This window comes from Pyrus communis, chromosome 13 (assembly GCF_963583255.1).
Source record: "Pyrus communis chromosome 13, drPyrComm1.1, whole genome shotgun sequence".
Taxonomy (NCBI): domain Eukaryota; kingdom Viridiplantae; phylum Streptophyta; class Magnoliopsida; order Rosales; family Rosaceae; genus Pyrus; species Pyrus communis.
Genome location: NC_084815.1, coordinates 5,011,532 through 5,037,578, shown reverse-complemented (window position 1 = coordinate 5,037,578; position 26,047 = coordinate 5,011,532). Strand labels below are relative to the sequence as shown.

At 36.2% G+C, this 26,047-nt stretch overlaps 4 protein-coding genes across 4 annotated transcripts; 2 read left to right on the top strand and 2 right to left on the bottom strand.

Moving 5' to 3' along the window:
* The first annotated feature begins 396 nt into the window (after positions 1 to 396).
* LOC137712123 (uncharacterized) lies at positions 397 to 1,377 on the top strand. Its single transcript, XM_068451267.1, has 4 exons — positions 397 to 495; positions 818 to 984; positions 1,066 to 1,132; positions 1,369 to 1,377. Exons 1-4 carry the CDS (start codon positions 397 to 399, stop codon positions 1,375 to 1,377), a joined length of 342 nt encoding a protein of 113 aa, XP_068307368.1.
* Positions 1,378 to 3,901: 2,524 nt separating this feature from the next.
* LOC137712122 (protein Ycf2-like) lies at positions 3,902 to 4,773 on the top strand. The gene is made up of 2 exons (XM_068451266.1): positions 3,902 to 3,996; positions 4,251 to 4,773. The coding sequence occupies exons 1-2, from the start codon at positions 3,902 to 3,904 to the stop codon at positions 4,771 to 4,773; spliced, it is 618 nt and encodes a 205-aa protein (XP_068307367.1).
* A 3,385-nt stretch (positions 4,774 to 8,158) lies between these two features.
* Positions 8,159 to 10,620, bottom strand: LOC137713208 (large ribosomal subunit protein eL6-like). The gene is made up of 4 exons (XM_068452483.1): positions 10,284 to 10,620; positions 10,076 to 10,182; positions 8,786 to 8,967; positions 8,159 to 8,452 (listed from the first exon to the last, which is right to left on the bottom strand). Exons 1-4 carry the CDS (start codon positions 10,538 to 10,540, stop codon positions 8,297 to 8,299), a joined length of 702 nt encoding a protein of 233 aa, XP_068308584.1. The 5' UTR covers positions 10,541 to 10,620; the 3' UTR covers positions 8,159 to 8,296.
* Positions 10,621 to 16,183: 5,563 nt separating this feature from the next.
* Positions 16,184 to 23,220, bottom strand: LOC137713665 (bZIP transcription factor TGA10-like). The gene is made up of 11 exons (XM_068452994.1): positions 22,676 to 23,220; positions 22,281 to 22,411; positions 21,510 to 21,607; positions 21,177 to 21,326; positions 20,976 to 21,047; positions 20,819 to 20,878; positions 20,602 to 20,679; positions 20,443 to 20,518; positions 20,059 to 20,330; positions 18,609 to 18,848; positions 16,184 to 16,524 (listed from the first exon to the last, which is right to left on the bottom strand). The coding sequence occupies exons 1-11, from the start codon at positions 22,972 to 22,974 to the stop codon at positions 16,369 to 16,371; spliced, it is 1,632 nt and encodes a 543-aa protein (XP_068309095.1). The 5' UTR covers positions 22,975 to 23,220; the 3' UTR covers positions 16,184 to 16,368.
* Positions 23,221 to 26,047: the final 2,827 nt, after the last annotated feature.

Here is a 26,047-nt window from a genome sequence, read left to right as displayed (position 1 = left end):
TTTATTATTCAAATAATTAATGATGTTATTAATACCCAAGGACCTTGATCAAAAATTAAAAATGAATAGAATTTTAATCAATGTAGTAACAAAATGAAGAATATGAACCTAATTTCTCCATATATATACCATATGTATTCCAAATGTCAACGTAAACTTCTCCATGTATATATACATACATACATATATATATATATATATATGTATATATATTCCAACGACAGGATCTCCTTCTACAGTTCTACTTTTTACCACTACAGGATCTCCTTCTACTGCTCTTCTACTTTACCACTGGATATATATATATATATATATATATATATATATATATATAGGTCCCGTTCGATAAGTTCATACACACACATACAGAAAGAGAGCTAGAGTGAGGCAGAAGGGATGTCTCAAAGCGAACGCACAGCTGCTTTGGCCCTGCATCTCCTCGCCACCAGGGATGTCTCAAAGGATGAGATTCAAGCTCATACGATGAATGTCGAGGTGATCGAGCTTCTCTCATCCATTTTCGAATTTTTACGTGGTGTTTGGTAGTCAAATATAAGCTTTGAATTTGTGCTTAATCAATTTGTTGGCTTTGTTAGATTTTTCTCCTTCGATTGCCGTTTTCAAATCGATTTGTTGTTTATTAGATTTTTCTCATCATTTTACTTAGAGCTTCAATTTTCTTCCAATTTTTTAACTTGCACTTTGTTTTTTTGTAGATGATAATTTATATTGATTAGTTAATCTGTTTACTTTTGTAGATGATAATTTATATTGATTAGTTAATCTGAATTTAATTAATCATTATTTTCTTAATTAGTGGTCCAGCAGGCGAAGTCGAAGCAAACGACTGCGGGTGAGGTGTTTGGTTATGGACAAGAAAGCCGAAGCCATCCTGAATCTCTTGTCACGCGACGGCTGTCTCCCTGAAGTCAAGATACGTGAGGATCTCGGTGACAATCCCGACACCAGCAAAGCACTGAGAAAGTTAGCATTGCCCCTCTCTCTCTCTCTCTCTCGGAATGTGTTATGCAAGAATGGTTGATAGAAGATACTGTGTTCATGCAGGTTGCTGAGCCATGGGAAGATCAAAAGAGTAGGGGCAGGAGGGCGTCACCAGCCATATGTTTACACGGTATATGTATTTATATTAAAGTTGGTTATATATTTGTGTATTTTTACTCACAATCCTTTAATATTGTAAAATGAGTTTGTATTTTTAAGTTTTTGTAGTAGTTAAATGAATCAAACTCATTTAACGATAATTAATCAAATCTAAATGAATTAATATGGTCATAAGTCTAGTGGCTGCTTAAGTTCACTTAATATTTTTGTTTCATGTTAGTTATTTATTTATTGTTTTAATTGCAGATATCATGAGAACGTAGCTGACTAGCTAGGTAGCTAATGGATCGGGTTGACCAGAAGTAATAGGGTTTAGGATACTTCTTTTGATGTAAGAGTAATGATACACTTATCATCTATTTGTATCGTCATTTGTATCATTTTTCTAATAGAATTTTGTTAAACTGTTATTTAACTTAATGAAACGACAATGTTTATTGTTAATCACCATTTAATGTATTATGCATTTAACATATATATATATATATATATATATATATATGTTACCGATTGCAACAGCAGCGAGACAAGACGTCAAACATGGAAACTGATAAACAACTGGATCATAAGGCATAAATCTGATGGGATGGGATTAAGAGCCCGCACCCAAAATGGAGCAAAGATCCCCTGTGGGCCCTGTCTACCAAAATTATTAATTTAATGACTATCTCCTCTTTTGACTACTAGAATCCCAAAAAAAAATATATATATATATACACGTCAAATCCCATTATATATATATACACACCTCACTAACAACTCCAAAGTATTTTTAAAGCCCAATTTTGCTTACTTTTCTGCTGCCTTTCCCTGCCTCTCCCGCCTCTTCCGCTTTTCCTAAATTTCACCTCCTGCCGATTGGACATCGCTGCATCTTTATTGGGTCTTCCCAGGTCTGTTTATGTAATTTTCTTTGCTTGTTTTTGCTCCTTTTTACTATTGGATTTGTATTTTCTTATTGATAACATGTTGGGGTTCTCTTTTTTCCGACTTAATCCCATTATTTGTTCTTTTAGGGGGCGTTTGTTGCGCCGGACTATCTCGGACTGGATTAGCTTCAAGGACTAAGCTGGACTGGCTTAGACTAGACTAAGCTGGACTAACTTAGTGAAGCGTTTGGTGCAGTATTGGACTAAGAAGCTGGATAATAACAAATTCTAATATTATATTATTTAATATATAAATTATTAATATTTTATTATGATCTTATCTTTTTCTCCATCTTTTCCTACCATTTCCGTCCTATTCTTTTCCTCTTCTCTCATCGTCCCACCCTCTCCCTCTTTTTTTCCTCACCTCTCAATTCATGTCTCTTTCTCATTCCTGGTCAAACTCCTTATTGATTCAAGTCTCTATTTCTCTGTCCTTCCTCCCTCTCTAGCTATGCGTTGTTCGAACAGAACCTCACGGCTTCAATTTTCCCGACGAGTTGCAGGTTTCCCGATGTGTTTTCCGGCCAACCCTCATTAAATTGGATGAAGTTAGCACCGCCAAAAAATTCATCACCATCCCTGGACCGAGATCTTAGCTTTGAATGCTCGAATCTGTCATGGATTTGAAGAAGCCCAAATAGGGCAAGACTTCCAGGCCATTTTCCCCACATTCGACACATTTTAACCTCGATTCAGGTAAAATCGTAATCTTGTCACTCCCAGCTTCAATTTGGTATATTTTATATGAAAGTTGGTTGTGAAATGGATCTGAAAGAGAGTCGGAAAGTTAATGATTGATCTAGGTGACCGGAGATGACGAGGAGTCTGTCGGGAGTGGTCGTTAAGCATGACGAGGACGAGAAAGAGAGGATAGTCTTAGCTAGTCCCATGGTTATTGGGGGGTCTCGCTAAGACCTCTTAGTGAAGGGTTTTGTCCATGCTAGTCCCTTTTAGTCTCATTAATGTTAGTCCCAGCATGGAACAAACACAGTATTGGACTAATAGCTAGTCCAGTCCAGTCCAGTCCAACTTAGTGAGGGCAAACAAACGCCCCCTAGAGTAATTAAGAACAATTTTGAAATATACTAGTTGATTCAAACCAATCGGTTATTTTTTCTAATTCAATCCAAGTTTGGTTTCGTTCCTCCGGTATTTTTGTCCACCCCTACTTTACATACCTATTCCAATTAAAAGTTGATATTTTTTGTTTTTGGTTTACAAAGGGGCATAAGGCCAAGCAACTTCTGCTACATCAATAACTAGAAAGATGTCGACACAAATTGTAAGATCAATTCAAGCGAGTTAGATCATCAACAATAAATTCATTTCTCAATTAACATGTTACATTTTACAAGATTTACAAATTGACACTTCATTAATACTATTCCTATTTTATCAAAAATAAAAAAGAGAACTATTATTTAACACTCTAAAAATCTCATTCTACACTCCTCATAAATGTATTTCTTTCTAATCATAGAAAGTTTAGAATACAAATGAGATTTTTGAAGTAGTAATAATAACAATTTTTAATAAAAAAAAACTCTGACAACTACGAAAAAGCTGGAGGTCCCACAAGTCGCAACCAATTGAATTTCAGTCAAAAGATTGTTCCCACTTCCTCTGCAACCGTCACTAACAGAAATACCAGCCTACCTCTCTCTCTCTCTCTCTCTCTCTCTCTCTCTCTCTAAAGATATACATATACGCCCAAAGACCATATTCCAACCCCAAATTTGCCTCCCTCTCCCTCTCTTTCTCTCTCTCTCTCTCTCTCTCTCTCTCTCTCTCTCTCTCTCTCTCTCGCATCCATTCTTCCTTTTCAGAGTGTTCGGTCTCTTTCAGTAATGGCAGAGAATGCGGGTGAAGAAACCAGTCCAGACGATCAATCTAATGCTGCTTCGGATGCTGAGCAAGATCATGATCAAACTGATGGAACGGGGTAGAAAGATCAAGAAGCTACTGGAGATGAAACAAAGGAAACCGAAAATTCCAAACCACAGCAAATCAAAAACACCAAGATGGAGCAGATTGATGGTAATGTAAAGCCCTCGTTTGAAATTCCGGGTCCAATTCCTCTCCTGAGGGATTTAAAGTTTCAAGAATACCGGCACAATAAGGGGGATTACTGATTGTACAAAAAAAGCTAATAATTTCTGCACCCGAGAGTGAAAGCGGAAGTGATTTCCACACCAGAGAAGAAAATGATCTTGAGTTGTCAAGGGGAGAGGTTCAAAGGGTCAAGAAAAGCGATGGAAATGTAATTCTGGGAAGTGACAAGGAAGTGATTTCTGCACCTGAGAGCGAAAGCGGAAGTGATTTATACACCAAGGAAGGAAAGGGTTGTGAGGTTTCGGTGGAGGAGTCTCGAAGGGTCAAGAAAGGAGATCAAAATGTGATTCCGGGAAGTGAAGAGGAAGTGATTTCCGCACCCGAGAGCGAGAGCAGAAGTGATTTCTACACCAAAGAAGAAAAGGGTTGTGAGGTTTCAGTGGAAGAGGCTCAAAGGGTCAAGAGAGGAGTTGAAACTGTGATTCCGGCAAGTGATAAGGAAGTGATTTCGACACCCAAAGAAAGCCAGAGCACCGGTTCCCAGCAGACCAAGAAGCCTTGGAACTTTTCATGGGAAATTTCAGATCCATTTTCAGATGTTGATCCAAGACTTTACCAGAAGTACTTTGAAGAGATTCCTGACGATTCTAGCTACTTCAGATGGTGAATATTGAACAGTCTACTCTTTCTTCTATGTTTTCTATGCTTTGTTCAGATTTTGATCGTGGTTATAGTTAGATTACTGGATGATTTGGGATTCTGCGGATTAGTTAATTAGTTGGATAAGAATTAATGGTGAACAAATTCAATCATTTTATGTTTGTAGTAATTCAATCATTACTTTCAGTTTCCATCATGAATAAAAAATTGCATGGATTTGGAGCAAAAAATTTGGGTACCCAGCGATTTTCTTGATATCTATTTCATCATGATCTTTTCAAAATAGTCACAACTAAGCATCAAACTTACCGTAAATGTATATCAACATTTTTATCTATGTTAGTTGAAACTAAGACCTCCTCTAAATGAGAGACAAATGCCACTAATGCTGTTAGTAACTATGTAATTTTTTGTTTTGTCTGAATTGAAGCAACATTTTACTCTGTTAATGCATGGAGGAGGTCTGCTTGTTTAGCGGATTACAAACTTTGGGAATGAGCTTGAAACTTAATGGGAATGTTAATTGTCTTACGGAGATATGTAAGAAAAAGGTTATGCAACATCATATAGGGTGAGATTTTTTCATGTATCTAAAAAACATGCCGACATACCTCATAATACAAGTCGACAAAGGGTAAATTCTTTAGTGTCCCTTCACTTGTTTTATGAAATTTAGTATACCAGCTCGAGTGGCTTGAAGGGCTCGTGGGTGACGGAGGGTTTGATGCGGTAGAGCCATGGTCAGAGGTTGAGCTTGCGAGGGGAGGTGAAGGAGGTGCCGGAAATTTGTTCGGTGTAGAGGCCGTACGGGCAGAGGAGTGGGCTGCTCTGTCCGTGGGGGAGAGCTTCGGAGGGGAAGTGGTTGTGGTAGCCTGATTGGTACATGAGAAGTAGGAGGAGGTGGAGGATAAACCAGGGCCGTGGGTTTTGATGTCTGATTGATGATGATCCATTGGGGTTTCAAGATTAGGTGGATTTTGTTATTACAGGTAGCATTACAGAGTGTATTAATACAGAACCTCTGTCTGGATTGGATTGGATTTGGATTGGATTGGAATGGGGAAAGAAAGATGCAGATGGTGATGACGTGACATGCTCATCAGTTGAAGAGTCGTAATTGGTTAAAATTTAATCGGAAATTTATCCATAAAATTCAGACAACATCATGACATGTGATGCTACAGAATGGTAAAAATTCTACTTAAACATCTATCCACAAAAATTGTATTTTCGGATAATAACACGTGACATGACAAAATTGGTTAAAAAAACCTATCCGAAATGAAAAATAATTTTTTTATTATTTTAATAAAAAAATAATATTCATTACAATCAATTACTATTCATTTGGTGGATTAAATTGACTTTTGCCCTGGGGCTTTTAAAGATGGAGTTGCTCTAAGAGCTATGTCTGCCCCTGTAGGTCTTGAGCCTTCGGGACTAGGTAGATATCTTGGCGTGCTTTGGGCCTATGATATTAACATCCTGCCATTGCGCCTTCCTCAGGCTCAGGGAGGCATGACTACAAGCTCTTTTGGTTGAATTGTTGCAGTTTTTATTAAAAGACATGATTCTTACTCAAAGTGCAGGATAAAATTAAAAGAAGTAACCTGTATTTTCTGGAAACTCTAAATAGAATATATGCTTTTTGGGTCAACATTCTTAATAAAAGTTGTATATCTTCAACCAAAATGACTGCTTTAATGTCATACAATTTCTTTCTAGTTATTTCTAAGGGAATATAATTCAATTTTGCTAATAAAATATTTCATATTTTGTTGTATCCGAGAAGTGATTTGCTAAGAACCCTTTAGTAAACTCATTATAGTGGGGGCAAATAACACTTTAAGAAAACGAGTACCTCAAAGTCAATCTTTTTTCAAATTATTCTCTATATTTTTACATTTACTCCAACAATCATAAAGTGTTATTTTCGTCATGGAGAAAAAAGTCAAATAACATGACTTTGAAGATTATCAATCAAGATGTCTACAAGCTAGACAAATTTGATGGATCAAACTTCACCCAATGGAAGGACAATATGCGTTTCATGCTTACTGTTCTAAATGTCATATATGTGTTGGACGCCAAATTGCAGCCTATTCATGAACCAAGTGACAAAGACACAGACAAAATAATTGTCGATTGAAGGAAGCGTGAAAAAGATGAATTGTATGTAGAGGACACATCTTGAGCACATTATCTGATCGTTTGTATGACTTGTACACTCATATTCAATCTCCAAAGGAAATTTGGGAAGCGCTTGAACACAAGTACACAACGTAGAAAAGAGGTACCGATAAATTTCTAATGTTCCCACTCAAAATCAATAGTAGAGCCCACTCTTTGAGTCCCTATACAATCCTCACATTTGAGAATTCCTTTGAGGTATGAGTGAGTCCTTATATTAGGATACTTTGACGACTTCTATTTCGACTCATTCAAGTCCTAAAAAATTCTTTTGAGGTACGAGTGAGTCCCTATATATTAGGACATTTTGAGAACTTCTATTCCAACCCATTGAAGTTCTTTGTCCATATATTTAAGGACCATACAGATGCAGAGACTCTATTTAGCGTCTCCATTGGAGGCTCAAAGAAGGACTAGTTGCTGTATCCAATGTTTGTGAACTCATCTGTGCCAGAGGAAGTTATGAAACATTTGGAATATGCTAAGGTATGCTTTCGCTCATTGCTCTTGGCCCACATGAATTATTAAACTATTTGGAAGATAGCCCTGAGACATTTGATGTCCAACGGTGGGGAATTTCAGCCCTGTAATTCGGTAATTAGGTTTAGGTTTTGAAGTAGATAGGCCAAGGGAAAGTCACAAGCATGTAAGTCAATTTATTGAACTTGTCATTATGACGACATCATACATTCAGCATGAAACTTGGCATTCTGCACACAAGAGGTGTGGGTTTTTTCACCATTGACTCGTAAATCTGTTTTACAAACACACCAGAAAACTACGATCTAATGATATTCCATTTTAATTGTAAGTGAGATGTTTTAAATTCGATTCTTACCAAAAGCGAATTCAAATCATATTATTGCTAGATCATTGTGAGGCCTTAACCCACTCCACCGCCTTTTAGTGTGGATAATATTATTTATTAAAGAAAAAAATACAGTAGAAGTTGCAGTAGATTTCCCATTTGTGCTTACAATTTGCAGAGTGAATAATAACTTCGGAAGGGGGTTGATACGGAGAATTTTAAGCGAATCCCAATCAATTTTTTCGTAAAACTGTCAAAGGCCAGTTTTGCGTTCATAGGAAGATCGTTTTAGATTGTTACACGGGTACAAAAACTTGTTTTTTGTGCAAAGAAACAGAAGAAATTCGTCGATTTCAAAGATCCATTGACAGATCAACAAAGTCTACCATGGCCATAGATCAAAATGCAACTCCTATCAACGCAAAATTTTGGACATGGTGGTAAAATGAAAATACAAAGTATGCTGGTAGTCTGAAACAAACTAGTTGAGGAGCACAAAATGATCCTAAAAAGTAATATACGAGATAATAGTCTAAAAGATAAGCTCATGAGGCTTCATGCCCGCCTTAAGAGAGAATCTCGCTGCTAAGTATGTCTTCAAGTCTGGGACAGCCTCGATGGACTTCATCAATGAAGCATCCACACTCTTCTGATCATCTTTCTTCCCTTGTGGGAGCACACTCTTTTCCTACAATTTGTCGTTCGGGAAAATATTAATAGACATCGAAAAAACTCCAACGGAATCTACCACAGTGAGCATTATTGCCCAATAATTTACATGCTTCTGATTAACATGTAAAAGATATGAACCTCGTAGCAAAATGACGGGTAGATATAATCAAAAGGGAAAAATCATCTCAGGGTATTATGTTGCATGATAAAAATAATATGCAAAATAGAAGACCGTGATTGCACTGCCACATCGAACAACTTTAAAGTCCATGAAGACAGTAGCAATAATGGAAGATATCTATAATTTTGCTCAAAAGTGTAAGTAAACGAAGAAAACAATAAGTCTAACCTCTTTCTCTGCCTCAAAAAACTCTCCCTCACCCTTCTTCTTCTTCTTTTCAACTTCCTTCGCAAAATATTTGTCATCAAACTTTTCTACATTCACCCCAGAAATGTCAACCTTGGTTGAAGTGCCAATCACATAAGACTGATTAACGCGTCTCAAAGGAACACCATTAATTTTAAAGGGCCCTGCAATGAAATAAAATGAGCACTCAAGTTAGAATGACACTTAACAAGTTTCGTGCAGAAGCATGCAAGAGTCAAAAACTAGAAACACACTCTTCCCAACACAACATGCAATTAAAAGAAAGGGGTGTGCCATCCACACACCCCTTTTTACTTCTTACACACCCCTTGTTAATTTCTGTCCCTTGATCTTCTTTAATTCAGTTGACCAGAAATTAAGAGGGTGCGTATGAAGTAAAAAAGGGCGTGTGTATAGCACACCCCAAAACAAAACACAGCCTAGCAAATACACAAAAGCAGTCAATTTAAACAAAAATAAGAAATCCTTGAATAAGAAACAAAGAAAGAATAACTGGATCAATTAATGAAACCCTATGATACTAAAAGTTGAAGGCATAAAAGTTTTACATACATCAAGGAAAAAGCCATTTGTAGAAGGTTTAGTGAAGCTAATTCATATGTTTAGACTTTATAACAATCACAATTAAGTGATGCAAGGTGTAAATGTCACATTCTCGAGAACATATCTACATAATCAGAGAAAGTAACCATGTAAATTAGGTATCAGATGACATGTTGCAAATTGATATTTCATGTCATCAATCATTGTTTCCCAAGAATAATTCACCGTGAGATACAGATTCAGAAGAACAAAACTAGTACCAGATCACTCACAGTAAAAACTACCCTATTTGAACATATCCCATTTTAAAATATCCCATTCAACAGGAGACGAGCAATCACCCAAGCGCAGAGTGCGTGGGAGGGGACAGTTTTTCAATAACTTACAACAAAGGGAACCATCATTTTTGCACCAAATCTTACTGGTGCTATACAAATCAACATTGGTGGCATTCAGTCCGAACAGAATGGGAGGCTATTACACAATTAGAAGCTCAAATTGACCGGGTTTCGATAATTCAAATGTACTAATTGGATCAGTTCAGATTGAGTTTATCAAACTTGTCATTCAGAAAAATGAAGAAATATGCTATTACTAGTAACAACAAAACAAAAAATTAACAGTAAGAATACAACCATTCAGCTAAAACTGAAAACAAAAAACTCGAAAAATAAACAGTTAAAAGAAAAAAAGGAAGCCAAAACTCACCAGTAACAAGAAGCAACCCAGATGGAAGCTGCTTAAGAAAAACAACTCTCTTGCCCTTAAACCTCCCAGACAATATAATCAACACCGTCCCCGGTGTAATACTCGCCCTACATTCACTCAACAAAATCAAAAAATTTTAAAAACTAACCAACAAATCAAACCCATTTTCTATTTTTTTTAAGTAACTAAAAAATGAGAAAAAGGGAACCTGAGCGTGGTGGGTTTTGGCTTGCGTTTGTTGACGAGCGGCTTCTTGACGTCATCGGCGGGGTAGAACTTCGGGGGCTTCTCGGATGCGATCTCGGCCGCCGGCTTCGGGTCATGGCTTGGAAAAACGCCGCCATTTTTGGCCTTGATAGCCCAGAGACCACGCTTATGGTACATCTTGGACCTCGAAAACTTACCCACCCCACGAACCAGATCTGGGTTTCGGGTCTTTCTCGGGTTTCTTGCTTTAGCCGCCATTGCGAGATCTCACAGTGTCTCTGTCCGAAACCTACGGTTGGGGGAGAGAGAGAGGGTGCGGGGTCGAAGTAAAACCCTAACTGCGGTTTTATTTTTTGTTTGTTTTAGAATTATTTTTAATTGGGCTCTTAATTGAATGTAGAGATTTTGTGGGCTCTGTATCAATCTCACAAGGCCCAAACTTTGACAAGTTTGATTTTAGCCCCCCAAGTCATAAGGAGAACGAACAAGAGTCGCTTAACAAATGGGATTGGCCTACCAGCCCAGCCCATTTAATTATGTAAAACATTCGGTCATTATTTGGCCAAATGGGCATCCGGCTAGCCAAATGTAGTCCCCTTCTTGGACCAACCTGTCCCTAATCGTACAATTTTATTAATTTTAAAAGAGTGAATTGGTGAAAATGCCCCTAAAGGCGAGATGGTTGACTTTCGTTGACCATCATTTCGTAACGCGTATGAGTTATTATTTTACAATATTCTCAATGTACTTGACGGTACAAACACGTAGACGCAAAAGGAATCAAAATCGGAGTTACGATAAAGTTTTACAAAACTACGAATCTGAAAAATACTTTTGTAAAAATTATTATTTTATATATACACGCACACATATATATATATATATATATATATATATATATATATATTTCTAATAATTATTATATTATTATATTTTATTTGGTGAGATTTTTGTGGTCTGTGGGGCCTACACCTCAACTCTCTTCTCCTCTCTTGCCCTATGGCACCTTGTCTCCTACACTCTTGAACTCTCTTCTAGTAGTCTTTCTCGTCTCGCTCTCTATTAGCTCTTTCACTCACCCTCCCTCTTGGGGAAACTCCTAGCACCACCATCGCCATTCTAGCAAGTACCACCTCCAAGAACTCTTCCCCCACGACCAATGACGGACTCACACACCCCAAAGCCTTGGACGTGGCCACTCTCTCCCTCTTCTCTCTCTTTACATAGTGGCAACGCCACTATTCAAGAGTTTCTTCGATGATTTCTCGTTGTTTCTGGCAAAGGTAAGCTTCGAAAACTCCTCAAATCTTTATAGATCGTATTTAGGAGTATGATTAGGATATTTTTGAGATGTTTTTTTGTTTAGACGCAAAGATAGCTCGAGGAAAATTTCCCCAGTTTTCGCCGAGATTCTAAAGCTTTGCAGGCCATTTTCGGCTAACTCCGGCCACGGCTCAGCCCCCATATTGGTATACACTTGTTCCTTATCTCCCTATCTTCATTTTGGCTTTTGATTCGTAGAAAATGGTTGAGTTTTGAACCCGTTATAGCCCCTTGAAGTTTTCTGGCCACCCTTTACAAATTCCAACTTTCTTCTTTGTTGGGTCCGGCGGGTTCAACCACGAGCCTAAATAGGCCGACCCGACCCGATACAAAAAAAGAGGGCCCAAAACCTAATCCATGAACTGGCCCACTCACTCTTATTTTTTGCCTTTCTAGGTTTTAGCAGTTGAGCTTTTATGTCGACGAGGATTCTTGGCAAAAGTTGGAACAGGAGATTACCTTCGATGGTATAATTCTTATCCTACTTTTACTGTACTTTACTTATACTCTGACATCACATGTGAATTGGGTTCAATCTTGCTCACTTGCGCACTCTTGCATTTAGGCACTTTTAGGTTTAAATTTACTCACAGTTTCCATATCATTACACTTTATGGCTTCGTCTCCTTTTTGGTGTCGGCCAACACTGTTCGATTCAGAGTCTAGGTGGACATTCTAGATCGGGGTTTATCACCTCTTAGCCATTTTTTTGTCTAGCTCCTCGGTTACAATAATTGATTCAAATTCAACGGCTAGATTTGAAAACATTCAAAGGTAGTTTAATTAAACAACCATAAATTTAAAGTATAAATTTAAAACTAGTAAATTATTAAGGGGGCTATGTTTAGCCCCTTCGGTTTGAGATAGTATATGAGTATCGCCTGATATTGTTCATTTAAAAATAATATTTATGTAGGATAGTTCTGGACAAGGCTATAGTTAGCCCTTTTTGTTGGAGATGGCCTATATGGGGCAGTTTTGGCTCACCTACCTTTAGTTATTTTAAAATATTAAAAAATTATTTGAACTTACTTTTAATTAAGAGTAATGTTAGATAGACTAAATTTATAAACTAAATGATGTCTCACCAATAGAAATAAGCATCCTAGTCAACACTTAAGTAATAATCCAGTCATCAACTTCTATGTCATTTAATTTATAAGATTTTATCTACAAATTTAGTCTCTTTAGCATTACCTTTCTAAGTAAATATCACAAATACTAAGTCTTATTAGTCCCAAAATATTTTTTTATGTAAAAAAAGAAAGAACAGTATACTAATATTTATGGTGATTTTGTATAAAATCAATAAAAAGTTACAATATTAACAATATATCAATCATATTTATGCTAATTATAAAAAAGTCAATCATGTATTGTGATACTTAAATACATTTAAGATAAACAAAAATTGCAAAATATGTCATTACAGCTGGCATCCACTTTAAATGACACCTATTTTCTCATATTTTTCATATTTTGAAATAGGTCAATACGAATTCAGACACTGCATTGCAATGTTTATTTTCTGATTCTGGTTTTATTGGATTCAAAAATTGCGTTGCAATGTCCGTTTTCTGGTTTTGTTTTTTTTTTGTCCATCACTCACATGCCTCTTATTCTTCACACATCACGCAACTCCTAATTTGTGCATTTGGATTCACACACTGCAATGCAATGTCCGTTTTCTAGTTCTGTTTTTTACATTATTTTTACATTTGGATACAAACACTGCACTGCAGTGTCCATTTCCTGGTTCTGTTTTTTATATTTTGATTTAGACACTACATTGCAGTGTTCGTTTCTTTTTTTTTTTCTTTTCTTTTTTTTCTTTTTTTACATTTGGATTCAAACATTATGTTGCAGTGTCTGTTTCCTGAGTCTTTTTTTTTCCGTCATCTTCTATGCTTCACACTTCGCCCAACTCCTTTTACATTTAGATTCAAAACACACGATGTGTCTGTTTCCTGATTCTTAATTATGGGCCGTAAACTCTTTGCAAACGCACCTTTAATTCAAGTGGGTTTTGATGGACACTACCCTTAAGAGAATCTCCACGACCAAAGCCTTTGGAAGTTTGCTAGATATCTATTACATCCACTCTTTTTTTTTGCCTTGCTTTTTGTTCTTACATGCTGATAGTTGTAGTTTTCTATGGAATTCCTTTTTTATTTTTTTTATTATTATTATATATATATATATATATATATATATATATATATATATATATATATATATATCTTGACATTGCGTTTGCTATTGGAAAGTTTTAGAGCACAGGGATTAGTCAAACTATTTATTCGGGTTTGATGTAGGAGAAAGAAAAATAGAGAGGCAGGAAGAGGAGAGATAAACATGAGAGAGTGAAGAGAAAGAAGGGAAGAGAGAGACATGATAGGAAATCGGGAGTGTGGATGCAAATTTCCACCTTCTCCTTCTTGGACAAAATTGCACCTACAAAACAAATCACACATTTTGACAAGGCCAAAAAGCCTCACGCACCCATGATGAATTTGCCCGGGGGGGAGGGGGGGGAGAGCTTTGGCTGAAAAACCTCCAATGCCAAAGTTAGAATCTTGAGGGAAAAGTGTTTGGAGAATTTTGTAAGAGACTTGGAAGTAGTTTTTTGAGAGAATGGAGAGCTATTTATAGGGATATGGCCAGCCCTATTAGGAGAATAGGGACCGGCCCTTTGTGGTATTTTTTGGGTGTAATTTGTAGTTAATTAGCCATTAATAGATTAATTAGGTAATAAATCCATTAATTTAATTAACATAATTTAAAAGAAATGTTTTGGGGGTTATGGAATAATTACCTTGGTGAAGAATATAGGATGATGGTGGATGAAATAGTTTTGAATTTGTTACCTACTTTGGGCACTTTTGACTTGGTTGAGGGATGATTGCCCACTGCTCGCGCGTAGGAATCTCGGTATGTCTCAAGGGTATTTTTGTCCTCTTCTATTCAAAAATCCACGTGTCATCTTGTGATTATTTTTGGCTCCACAGGGAGAGAATGAAGTAAATAAGGACGAGAAAGCGAAGGAGATAATGAATGAAATAAAGTGAAGAGAGAAGGGTATAATAGTTATTTTATACTTAGCTTAAACTCATGTGGCATGCTTCATTAACCTATGGATAATTATTATAAGTATTTCATCGATTATGTCCAAAAATAAAATTGGCCATTGATATATGGCTAATTAGTGAAGTTTTTATTGAACTTTGGCCAAATATCCTTAATATTTAACTATGTATTGATTTAAATATAATAGCCTAAATCGTCAGTCGCCCCCAATCTAATGAATTATACTGTGGCGTGCCATGCCTTATTTAAATATGTCATGCACGTATATGTGCTCATGTCAGCCCGCTTGTTTGACACTAAGGGGGCATAAATGATCAATTGGTATCGAACTCTGCATTCACGAGATTCAAACGTAAATTTTTCACTTATAAGTGAAAAGTAATATTACTAAACCGTAATCTCTTAGCTAGGATCCAAAGGAAGGCCCAAGAGAGTAATTAAGACCATCTCCAACTAAGCTGGCTATAGAGCCATAGGCCAAGGGACAATTCTTTTTGGCACAAAACTCATCTTCACTAAAGGTTTGGGCCAAAAAATATTGGGACCCACCAGGCCAAAATCCAGCTATGTGACCAGTGGGTTGGCCATATTTAGCCAACCAGCCAACTCTTTCAGTTGGGTTTAACTAGATTTTTTTTAAGACAATATTAAAAATAAAAAATAAAAAATTCCAATTTTTTTTTCCCTATAAGTACTTAAGATATTTCTACATCATTTCTCACATTTTTTTCACTATTTCATACTATCTTACCTCATTTTATTTCATTTCTTCACATTCTATTCACTTCAAACACTCTTTTCATACACACCTCTCTCTTACCTCTTCCAATAATCTTTCCTTTAACTTTTTCAAATGGCCACGTCTTCAAGTGGCACTCAAAATATGTCCGGAGGCTTATTATCATTGAGCGACAAGTGACACTCAAAATATGTCTTGAAACCTTATTTTTAATATGATACTTTAATTCAATTAACCAATAAAATTAAAAAATAAACTTCAAATAATAAATATTGAGTCGGCTAAAAAATAGCCCCTTTCGGTTGGAGATGATATATAAATATAGTTTATTACTATTCATTAAAAAAAATTCTTGCAGAGCTATAATCTAGACGGGAGCTAAACATAACCCCTTTGATTGGAGATGAGCTAACAGACTAAGATCCAAGACCATAAGGCATCCATGCAGCAACACTAAGACCACGTGGACGTTTTGAGTTTCAACTTTCAACACACTCGGCATCTCTTCTGTGTCTACTTCACACGAACTCACAAAAACCTAAGCACCAACCAGACCATCTTCTTCGATTCCAGTCGTCAAATTAATGTACGAATTTTCTTAATTAATTATTTTCTTTTTTCTTGCCACTATTTTCTTGGTCAGCATTGGCTGCTAATAGAACCATATCCCCTCTGAATTAATTTCCATATCCAAGTAAAATTAACGAGGAATATCTATGAGGGAGAGAGTAAATTCTACAACTGCTTGGAGTTTTATCTACTTTTAATTGTCTATCTATAGATCTCTCTATCTAGATAGGAAAGAGGTAAAGCGATGTCATATCATATTAAGATGACATTAGTTGATTAAACTGTAACTAATTAACAGAGAAGAGAGACATGCATTGAAGCTAGTCATGATAGTTGATATGAATTTTGTAGCTTCGAATATTCTAATTTATGACTGATCTTGTCGAGGACGACCCATCCAGAGAGAGCTGAGAGCTCGGAGACGATGGAAGTACTCAGCGATTGCCAGCAAACACCTCGCTGCTTGACGGGTCGTCAGAATTTGTTGAAGCCGGTGAATTGTCTGCTGCCTCAGATTATCAGCCTGTAAGTTTCACTTAAATAACTATTAGATAATCATAAACATCAAATATATGTGCACAAATTGCCTGTCACAACTTATTTGAATAAATAAATACATATTATAATGTCCATATGGTACAAGAATATCAACCTAGACCAGATGAAATTAATCCTTGACATTTACATTTCATATCTTTACGTACAAGCAGATAAGTTTGACTTTGTGATATACAATAAGAGTGATTGTCGAATCGGTCAACTAGATAAAGCATAAAAGTCATTAGTTAGGAAGTTAATGAAATGTTGGGGGTGAGAAATTTTGTTGGTGATCATTGGTCGTGGGGTAAACTTGGCGACCTTTTGCAAAGAATTTTGACTACAAGGGCTGCGTAGGGGAAAATAATTACATGGACTTATCTTCCTTGAGTAGTTTAGCACACTTTTTGCAATGACTTGAATTCTATATTTGTTCAAACAAAAGAAAGAATTTAGTAAGCTAGATAATTTAAGTCAACAGAGCATGTTAAGATGTCAATTACTAATTGGGTGGATGAGTCTTGAAAAAGTGATTAGTGTGCCCTAAACATATAATAATTACTCTCTTAATCTACCTGCGGCTAGATTGTTGAATATAAGAAAATGATCTTTATTGAAAACGACATGATAAATTGATTCAAACTCATATCATCATTACAACTATAGGACCTTAATTAATTTGATTTTGAAAAAGGTGAGCACTATATTCAAATTGAATTGAACTTCGCTACCTGCTTGAAAATTACTCTCATTTTAAGAGATTTGAAGGGATTTTTTCCCCTTTACCCTCTCTCTCTCTCTCTCTCTCTCTCTCTCTCTCTCTCTCTCTCTCTCTCTCTCTCTCTCTCTCTCTCTATATATATATATATATATGTATACGTGTGTGTGTTGGCTAGCTATATATAATATAAGAGCCTATTAGGGTTCTAGAACAGTCGGTCAAAAAGAAGTTATGGTAAAGGGACTACGTTGGCTTGTAAGTCAAGCGGTTAGGACCATGACATCATGCAAAGATATGGCTCTAGGGATCTTTTGGATGATGATGTATATTAGTGGACGTGACCAGATTTGATGCTTATCAGCTACTAAAGATGCAGAGGAAAACTTTGGCTACTGGTTTTCTAATCTAGTTCGAACCGTGATCTTGGTCTGTCACTTGCTAGCTCTATCATTTTATACTTCTATAGTTCGGTTGGAAAAAAAGAGGGCAGGTCGCGACCTTATACTTCTATAGTTTGCTAGCTCTTTCATTTTATGCCTCTCACTTGCTTAATTAGCTTAGTTGACAGGGACGTACATATTTTTTTGTTTTTGTTGATGGAGTATAAATGTATGAGAACAACTAACTAGTTGTCTACTCTCCGGAAAAAAAAAAATTTACACAAAGTTACATATAAAAATGGTATTTGTTAGACGATTCTAATGGGATTAAGTCTCACGACAATATGAGGTGATCTCTTATATTAGAGAAGTGATTAGTGATCTAATCACTTTTGAGTGAAATGTATTATTCTGAAGACATACGTTGCATTAAATATTTGCTTCTAACTTTTGAACTTAATGGTATGGGCTAGTTTTATTGGACTTAAGGAGACGTAGAAGGAACGAGTTGAATGCATAAAGTCCCTTTCAAGAAATAATACATGAGCGACAACCTCTTATAAGAAAGAAGCATGCAGATAAATAGATTCGAAGTACCCTCCAGCCACGTCATGAGAGTGAGACATGGAGTGGTTCATGGTGTTGGGGTAGGTTTTCCAACCAAAAATAATGAAGGTCCCATTCACAAGATCATTGTAGGGGACCACCATCAAGATCGAACGGATACAACTTCATGCCTCATCAACATGCCATTAAGAAAATAATCTATAATATAGTTTTAATAATTAGTTGTAAAACAATTAGGTCAGTCATTAATTGGCTAGTACGAGTACTGATCACTAATATATTTTGATTTTGGATATTTGTCGGACTATATATTGATATATCAGAAACTGTAAATTAATACTTGATACCAAACTTTTAGGATAAAAAAATTGTATATATGTGGTTAGTCATTCATATACGTACCTGTCTAACGAAGCCCTCGAGCGTGGAGAGCTTGTTCATGGCTATAGCCATCTGTCCCATGTAGTTGGCCATGTTGGGAGGGCAGCTCAATGAATCAGAGGTTATGGTCTCTGAGAGAGACTGATTGAGAGCTTCAAGACCTTGAGAGAGAGCTTCTTCAGTCTCCTGTGTGGATTGTTGTAACCCACAGATACCCAATAGTTGCTGCTCCGTTAAAGGCTCGATTTGATTCAGAATAATCTAATATCCATCAAGAACAACAACAAAAACCAATAATCAACGTCAATTCTATTTTGAACGTACTGAAAAGAAATTACACCGAAGATCCTCGAGGGATCCTAATTATAATCAACGTCAATTATCTTTCACAAATAATTTGATTTATTGACATTAATAGTAAATAATATCATGCATGCAAATAGGCAAAAACCAAACTTTCTTGGCTATGATTTATTTTTGCTTAATTATTTGCTAGAAACCAAAGAGAAAGATGAAGATAGATACAAGATTTTTGTATATATTCATCAAAGAGAGAAAGAAATCAAGAGAGAAAGAAGACACGCGTATAACTCTCTTTCCTGCTGGTTCAATTTTTCAGAGATCAAAATTGTAGTACTAACAGACATGACTTTTGGGAAATGACACCTAACTCTACCTTTTAGTAGGAAAACCTTCACGTTACCTTTCGTCATTCATAATATTCACACAATGAGAATTGAGATGGATCCATATTCTTTTGCCACTGCCACCGACAACTACTTTAATGTACATGTACCCATGCATATATCTTACTTGTCATTTTGATCATAATATGTACGCTGTCGTACTACAATATCATATCTCATCATATTCTATTCACATGTTTCATTGATATTATCATTTTCCTCCCCTCTCCAAACAAATAGATGAGGAGGGGTTTCAAGTTATTTTTGTTACAGAGGAAGGTTTCGAATTAACCTTGTTTCATTTTTGTGTAATTAGAGTTTGCGTTGCAGCTAATTAATTAAGCATAGAATTACTTGAGTCTAAAACCGAGTTTTCTATTTTACATTTTGCAGGTAATTGAACATAGACCAATCATGATCCTGACCTATTGCCCTAGACTCCCTTACTACTTAAGCTAACCCTAATTAAGGGCTTAAAAATCTGGGTTTTCAATATGGTACTGCTGCATGCATGATCTAACCTAAGATGAAGGCTTTCAACCTGGTTTCCCAATATGGTAGAAACAATAATTTTGCCTCATACTAGTTGTGTAAGCTAATTCAAGTAGATAAAATCTGGTTGTGTCCTTTTGTCATTTTCTTGTCACACATTTACTGTTGTACTTCTTTCATGAATTTGAAGATTTTGAGAAAAAGAAATATGTTCCAATACGAAAGAACAACTAATTAATGAGGAAGATATGTATTTGTAAGTTTCTGGGGTTAATGAGCTAGGAATATCAAACCTTGATGACCTCAGAGGGCCGAAATCCACCCATCCACATGAAGCAACGTTCAGCCGGAGTCTTCCACATACCAGAAACAATGTGAAATACATCAGTCTTGGCAACCATGCCTTTGAGGTTCAACACTTCATCATAATGTGCCAAGCAGTTGTCCACATAAAGTCGCAGCTCATTCTCCGGCAAATGCTCTTGTACTGCAGCTCGAAGCTCGCACATGAGACGGTGGTGCTCCTCCAGCCACCTTGCATACTCCATGTCAAAAACGGCAGCGTCTAATGAAATAATGAGAGAAAGATGAAAATGGGTTTTAAATAGGGTTTTATACTGAGAGATGCTGAACTTAAGACAGAAAAAGTGCAAATGGAACAAATATAATTTTATTACCTGGGCTAATGTTGTTGATACCAACAGGAAAGCTTTGTTGCTCTCCTCCTACAAGTCCTCCTCCAAAGAACATGCCCTACAAAACCAAAACCCAATCTTAAAGAAATGTTTAGGAAATAAATCAACCAAAAAAATTGGTACCTAGTAGAGTAAACTCACTTGAGATCTGGCTCTTTGCAGCTCTTGTTCCAGTTGAGTTAGCTTAATCCTACTTGTCTCTAACTGCTGCACATATGCCTGAAAAAAGAAAAAGGTTTAAGGATTAGATTAAGAATACTTTTCAAAAACCGAGGTTAACTGTTAATTTGTAATGGAAAAGTAAACAAAAAAAAAAAAAAAAGGCTAATGACTTGCAAATTTTCTACGGGTTGAGTACCTTTTTTCTAAGCCTGCTTTTCCTGGCTGCTTCTCTATTCTGAGCAAGCCTTCTCAAAGTCTGGAAAGAATAATCACACCAAACGTTGGAAATTGTTGTTGTAGAGAAGAAATAGGAAGTGAAAATATTTTACTAAAAAAAGTGAACCCAAAGTCACCTTAGGGTCCGGTGTTTTGGGTCCTTCTTGCTCTGAACTTGATGTAGTTGGTCCCTTTCGGTTACCCTCACGCTGCCAAAACATTCAAAGCAAAACATTTATAACAAATAAACAAATTCATATAATTTATCTTAATTTTAATCTAGTTTTTCTAGTTAATAATTTAGAGTAAATAATTGATTTAATTTCCATGATCCGTACCTTGATAGCTTTGGCAGGTTCATGAGAAGGTCCAGAAGGAGGAGGAGGAGGGGCAGTAGAATCATTGCGTGGGTTGGCCAACTCCATGGACGGTTCTGATGGTCTCTTTGAACCACTACTTGAAGGAGAAACTAATCCCGTTCCAGCTGCCTATATTACCAAACCCAAACGAACCCATTTTACTACTATAATTCAATATTTCAATGTGCTAATTAGCTCTATATTAAACAAAATAAAATAAAATAGACTTGAACCGACCAACAAGAAATGAATTAAAATATAAGTGGTAGTATATATAATATATACAACTAAATAACGGTTAGAGTGAGATACTTTGGTTGATGATGATGGCTCTACATGCATCGGCTGAGATGGGAAAATATTCAAAGTTGGAGGCCTCATTCCAGATGACGAATTATTTTGATGAAGATCTGCACACAAAAACTAATTAATTCTCACAACTATTGAAAATCATATATATATATATATATATATATATATATTAGAGAAAATAGAGAGATGAATTAACCAAGGGAGCTCTAGAAAAATGATTAAAAGAGGAACCATAAGAACTAGGAATTGGAAATGGTCATGATAAATATTTCTCAGGACAGATGGGGATATATCTAGCAAGGAAGTCATGATCTGAGGGTTTGTTGCATGTGTGTCCGGGTCCAACCAAGCTTCAAAGAAGAAGAAACGAAAAAATTCAAAAAAGGAGAGACATGGGGTTTTTCATGTAAGTTTGTGAATTTACAGTTTTCCTTTGTGTGTATTTGCTTTGTGGATCCGGTCAAAAAAAGTACTGGGGGGAGAGAGAGAGAGAGAGAGAGAGAGAGAGAAGAGATGGAAATAGTTTTGTTGAACACGCTTTTCCTGTGGCCCAAACAAAATCTCTACTCCATTTCCGACCCAGAAAGGACTGAGGACCACTGAGAGGGGGAAAAATATATTCCCTTCTGATTCTCTTGTCTCTCTACCTCCATATCTCTCTTTCTCTCAAGGTTAAGAAAGAATTATGTAGCTAGAGAGAGAGAGAGAGAGAGAGAGAGAGAGAGAGAGAGAAAGAGAGAGAAGGGGAAATGAAACGACAGAGATGCTTACATCGTTGGTCTTGATGGTGAACATGATTAGCTGAAGGGTTGTGATGGTCCTGCGACTGTCCATCAAGGTAGAGAAAAAGAGCTTGATCTAATTCCCCCAAATCATAAGCAGCTCCACCGTCTTTGTTTGATCTGGTGATCATATGTACAAAGATGAAAAATCAATGGTATTAGGAATAATCACCTGCTAAAACACATAAAAGACAAACGCTAACACAAGAATATCATCACAACACACCAATTAATATAAATAAATATTATATTTCGGAAAAAATAGAATTAACCTAAAATTATAAGATGACAAAATGAATGATTTAATTAATCTCTAGCTAGCTAGCCTTTTTCACTTTGATGATGATGGTGATGATGATTATATGATGATGAATATATAATTACATGAAGTTCCCAGCGGGAATATTGGCAGATGATGATTGCATCATCCCATATTGAATCTGCTGCTGTTGCTGCTGATGATGCTGATGATGCTGATCTTGTATTTGATGATGATGTTGTTGTTGGTGTTCAAGTTGATTGCTGTTTCCTTGAATACTTGAAGCCATGAGAAAAGAAGAAGATGTAGAAGTTGGTCTTGCAGAAGAAGCTAAGAGCTTTGTTTCTAAGAGTAGGTGATCTCTTTTATTTTCCTCTTCTTGTCCTCCGCCTCCTCCAAAATCAAAACCTCTTGAAAACCCCATTAATGGCAAAACCGCCTTCTGTTTCCTCCTACCAAGAACATCATCCACATGGGGAGAGAGAGAGAGAGAGAGAGAGAGAGAGAGAGGGGAAGGAGGAGAGAGAGAAATCGGTTGTGAGTTGAGAGCTTGCTAGCTGTGTTGATAATTAAAGAGAGAACAAAATATTGGAATTCAATGTAAAGAAACAAAAGAGACAAGGCTTTTCTATTTTCCCTTCTCTCAGCCCTCTCTCTCTAAGAAATGGACGACTTTATTTTCTGCTGTAAACCAAATATTCAGATAAAGCGGTTCTTAAAAATACACTCTAACTCTCTCTCTCTCTCTCTCTCTCTTCTCTCTCTCTCTCTCAAGACCAGAGAGAGACCTGGGGTGAAACCGCTTACTTTTGTTTATTTTAATTTGGGAAACTGCTAATGGCGTCCTTGTCCAAGCGGACCAAAACCACTCTCTCGCTTATTCTGTTCAGCCTCATGTGAAATGACCAAACTGTCTTGATCGCAATGCATATCTTCAACTTTTACTATTCACCTTTTTGTTGCAAACACATCAACGTAGATTGGTCATGGGTAAATTCGAACATAACTTAACTAGTATGAGTATGTTAATTTTGTTGAACAATTTATGGGTATGAGGAAGTTAATTTTATTCAAGCAAATGATTAACTATTGTATTTGGACTAAAAGTAAATGTTAGTATACATGCTTGAGATGTTATCAATTGATGACCACCTCATAATTCAAAGAGTGGGAGAATATGGATATGGATGGTACTTTCTTTTATTGGAAAATATGTAAATTTAGTTTTCTACTTAGCCCACAGATTATACAAGTGCTCTCAAAATGATTTAACAATGAGATTTTTTTGGGGGGAATTCATAGTGTAACATCAATAATTGGTTAATTAGTATTACCATTCTCAAGCTTTAAGAGTGATTCATATATATCAAACGGAAGGAAATTTTTTTATAGAAAAGTTTTGTCGTATTTATTTTATTTAAGAAAAAATAGCAATACACTTTATATACATTTGAGGAACAAAAATCAATGAAATGGACCCATCACAACTAGAAGTCAATTCTTGTGTTCTTTTTAAGAGCATAAATATGTATTTATGAGAAATGCGCAATAAGATTTTTAGAGTTTTAAAATTTTTTAATTTTTTAATACTTAAAACAATTTCAGTTTCCTAATAGTTTAATATTTTTATTTTATTTTTAAAATATATGTGTTGTAGCACTCAAGCGCTAACCACTAGAATAATATACATAATAGTTTCTCTTCTTTTTTCTTTGATTTTTTTTTAAACCGAAGTTATATAACCTTTTGTCGGTATTACCTTATTATTTATGTTTTCAACGTAACTGAAATCGATGACTTACTGAAATTTTTGTTTGTAATCGAAAAAGAAGAAAGAAACGGAAAAGAAACGGCACTGTGCAGAGAATCATTTTTATTAGACATGCAAGTTATGGCTCGTTTGACAATACTTCTAGGACGGCTAAAAGCATCTTGCAAATAATCAAAACCCTAGAAACATTTAGTAGACTAGCTCAAAAGTATTTAAATGGATTATAAAATTATTTTTATTGTTTTAAGGAGAAACAGACCTTCTTTCAGAGAGCTAGATTTTTTAGAAGTGCTCTTAAAATGACTGAAAGCGTTTTTGATGAAAGTGATTTTGGGTTGCAAAAGCATTTGAAGTGCATTTTGAAAGACACACTAGTCATTTTAAAAACACTTGCTATGATATTAGTTATAACTTTCACCAAAAAAGCTTTATGTTTCACATCCCGCCCCGGGGTGGATCACTTCCCGGGCCCGCTCCACCACCATAGCACAATATTGTTCGCTTTGGGCTTACCATTCCCTCACAGTTTTATTTTTGGGAACTCACGAGCAACTTCCGAGTGGGTCACCCATCATGGGATTGCTCTAACCCCCTTCTCGCTTAACTTCAGAGTTCCTACGGAACCTGAAGCCAGTGAGTTCCCAAAAGGCCTCGTGCTAGGTAGGGATGAGAATATACATATAAGGATCACTCCCCTGGGCGATGTGGGATGTCACAATCCACCCCCCTTAGGGGCCCGACGTCCTTGTCGGTGCACTCGCGACTAGGGTTAGGCTCTGATACCAAATTTTCACATCCCGGCTTGGGGCGGATCACTTCCCGGGCCTGCTCCACCACCGTAGCACGATATTGTCCGCTTTGGGCTTACCATTCCCTCACGGTTTTGTTTTTGGGAACTCACGAGCAACTTCCCAGTGGGTCACCCATCATGGGATTGCTCTAGCCCCCTTCTCGCTTAACTTCGGAGTTCCTACGGAACTCGAAGCCAGTGAGCTCCCAAAAGGCCTCGTGCTAGGTAGGGATGAGAATATACATATAAGGATCACTCCCTTGGGCGATGTGGGATGTCACATTATGCCTTTAAATTGTTCCAGCACATAATTATGTGCTTTTTGCAAGTAGCATTACAAGTGCTTCTTTAAAATTTACTTGCGTTTTTATTAAGCATTGGTTCAAAAAGAACTTTCATCAAAACCATTTTCAGTAATTTTAAAAGTACTTCCAAACACACAAGTGCTTTTAATAAAAATATTGATGAGCAAAAGTATTTATAATCAAGTTATTACCAAATGTGTCATTCATCTTGCTATTCTTTTCTAACTAATGCTAGATGGTAACATATTTATTGATAATCGCATTTGTATGTGTAAACGCAATATTTAGTCTATAGTAACATTACTTTATATATTTTTTTAGAAGATATTAAGAGTCAGTTTGAGATTGATGTGCTTTTTCAAAAAACTATTTTTATTATGCTTTGGATAATTAATTGTACAATAAAGCAATTGAGCATTTGATAAATTGTATTTTTAAAAGTGTTGTGAATATGAAAAGCATTTGATAAATTTTAATGTAAGTGATATATTTGTGATATATTTATATAATATGAAATAAATGAGCATTGAATGAAAATATAGACAATCATTTTCAGAGCCCTCTCGCTTACGTCCTAAAATTGGTATCAGGCAGAATAGCTTCTAATTTAAAATTCGATATATGCTTGATT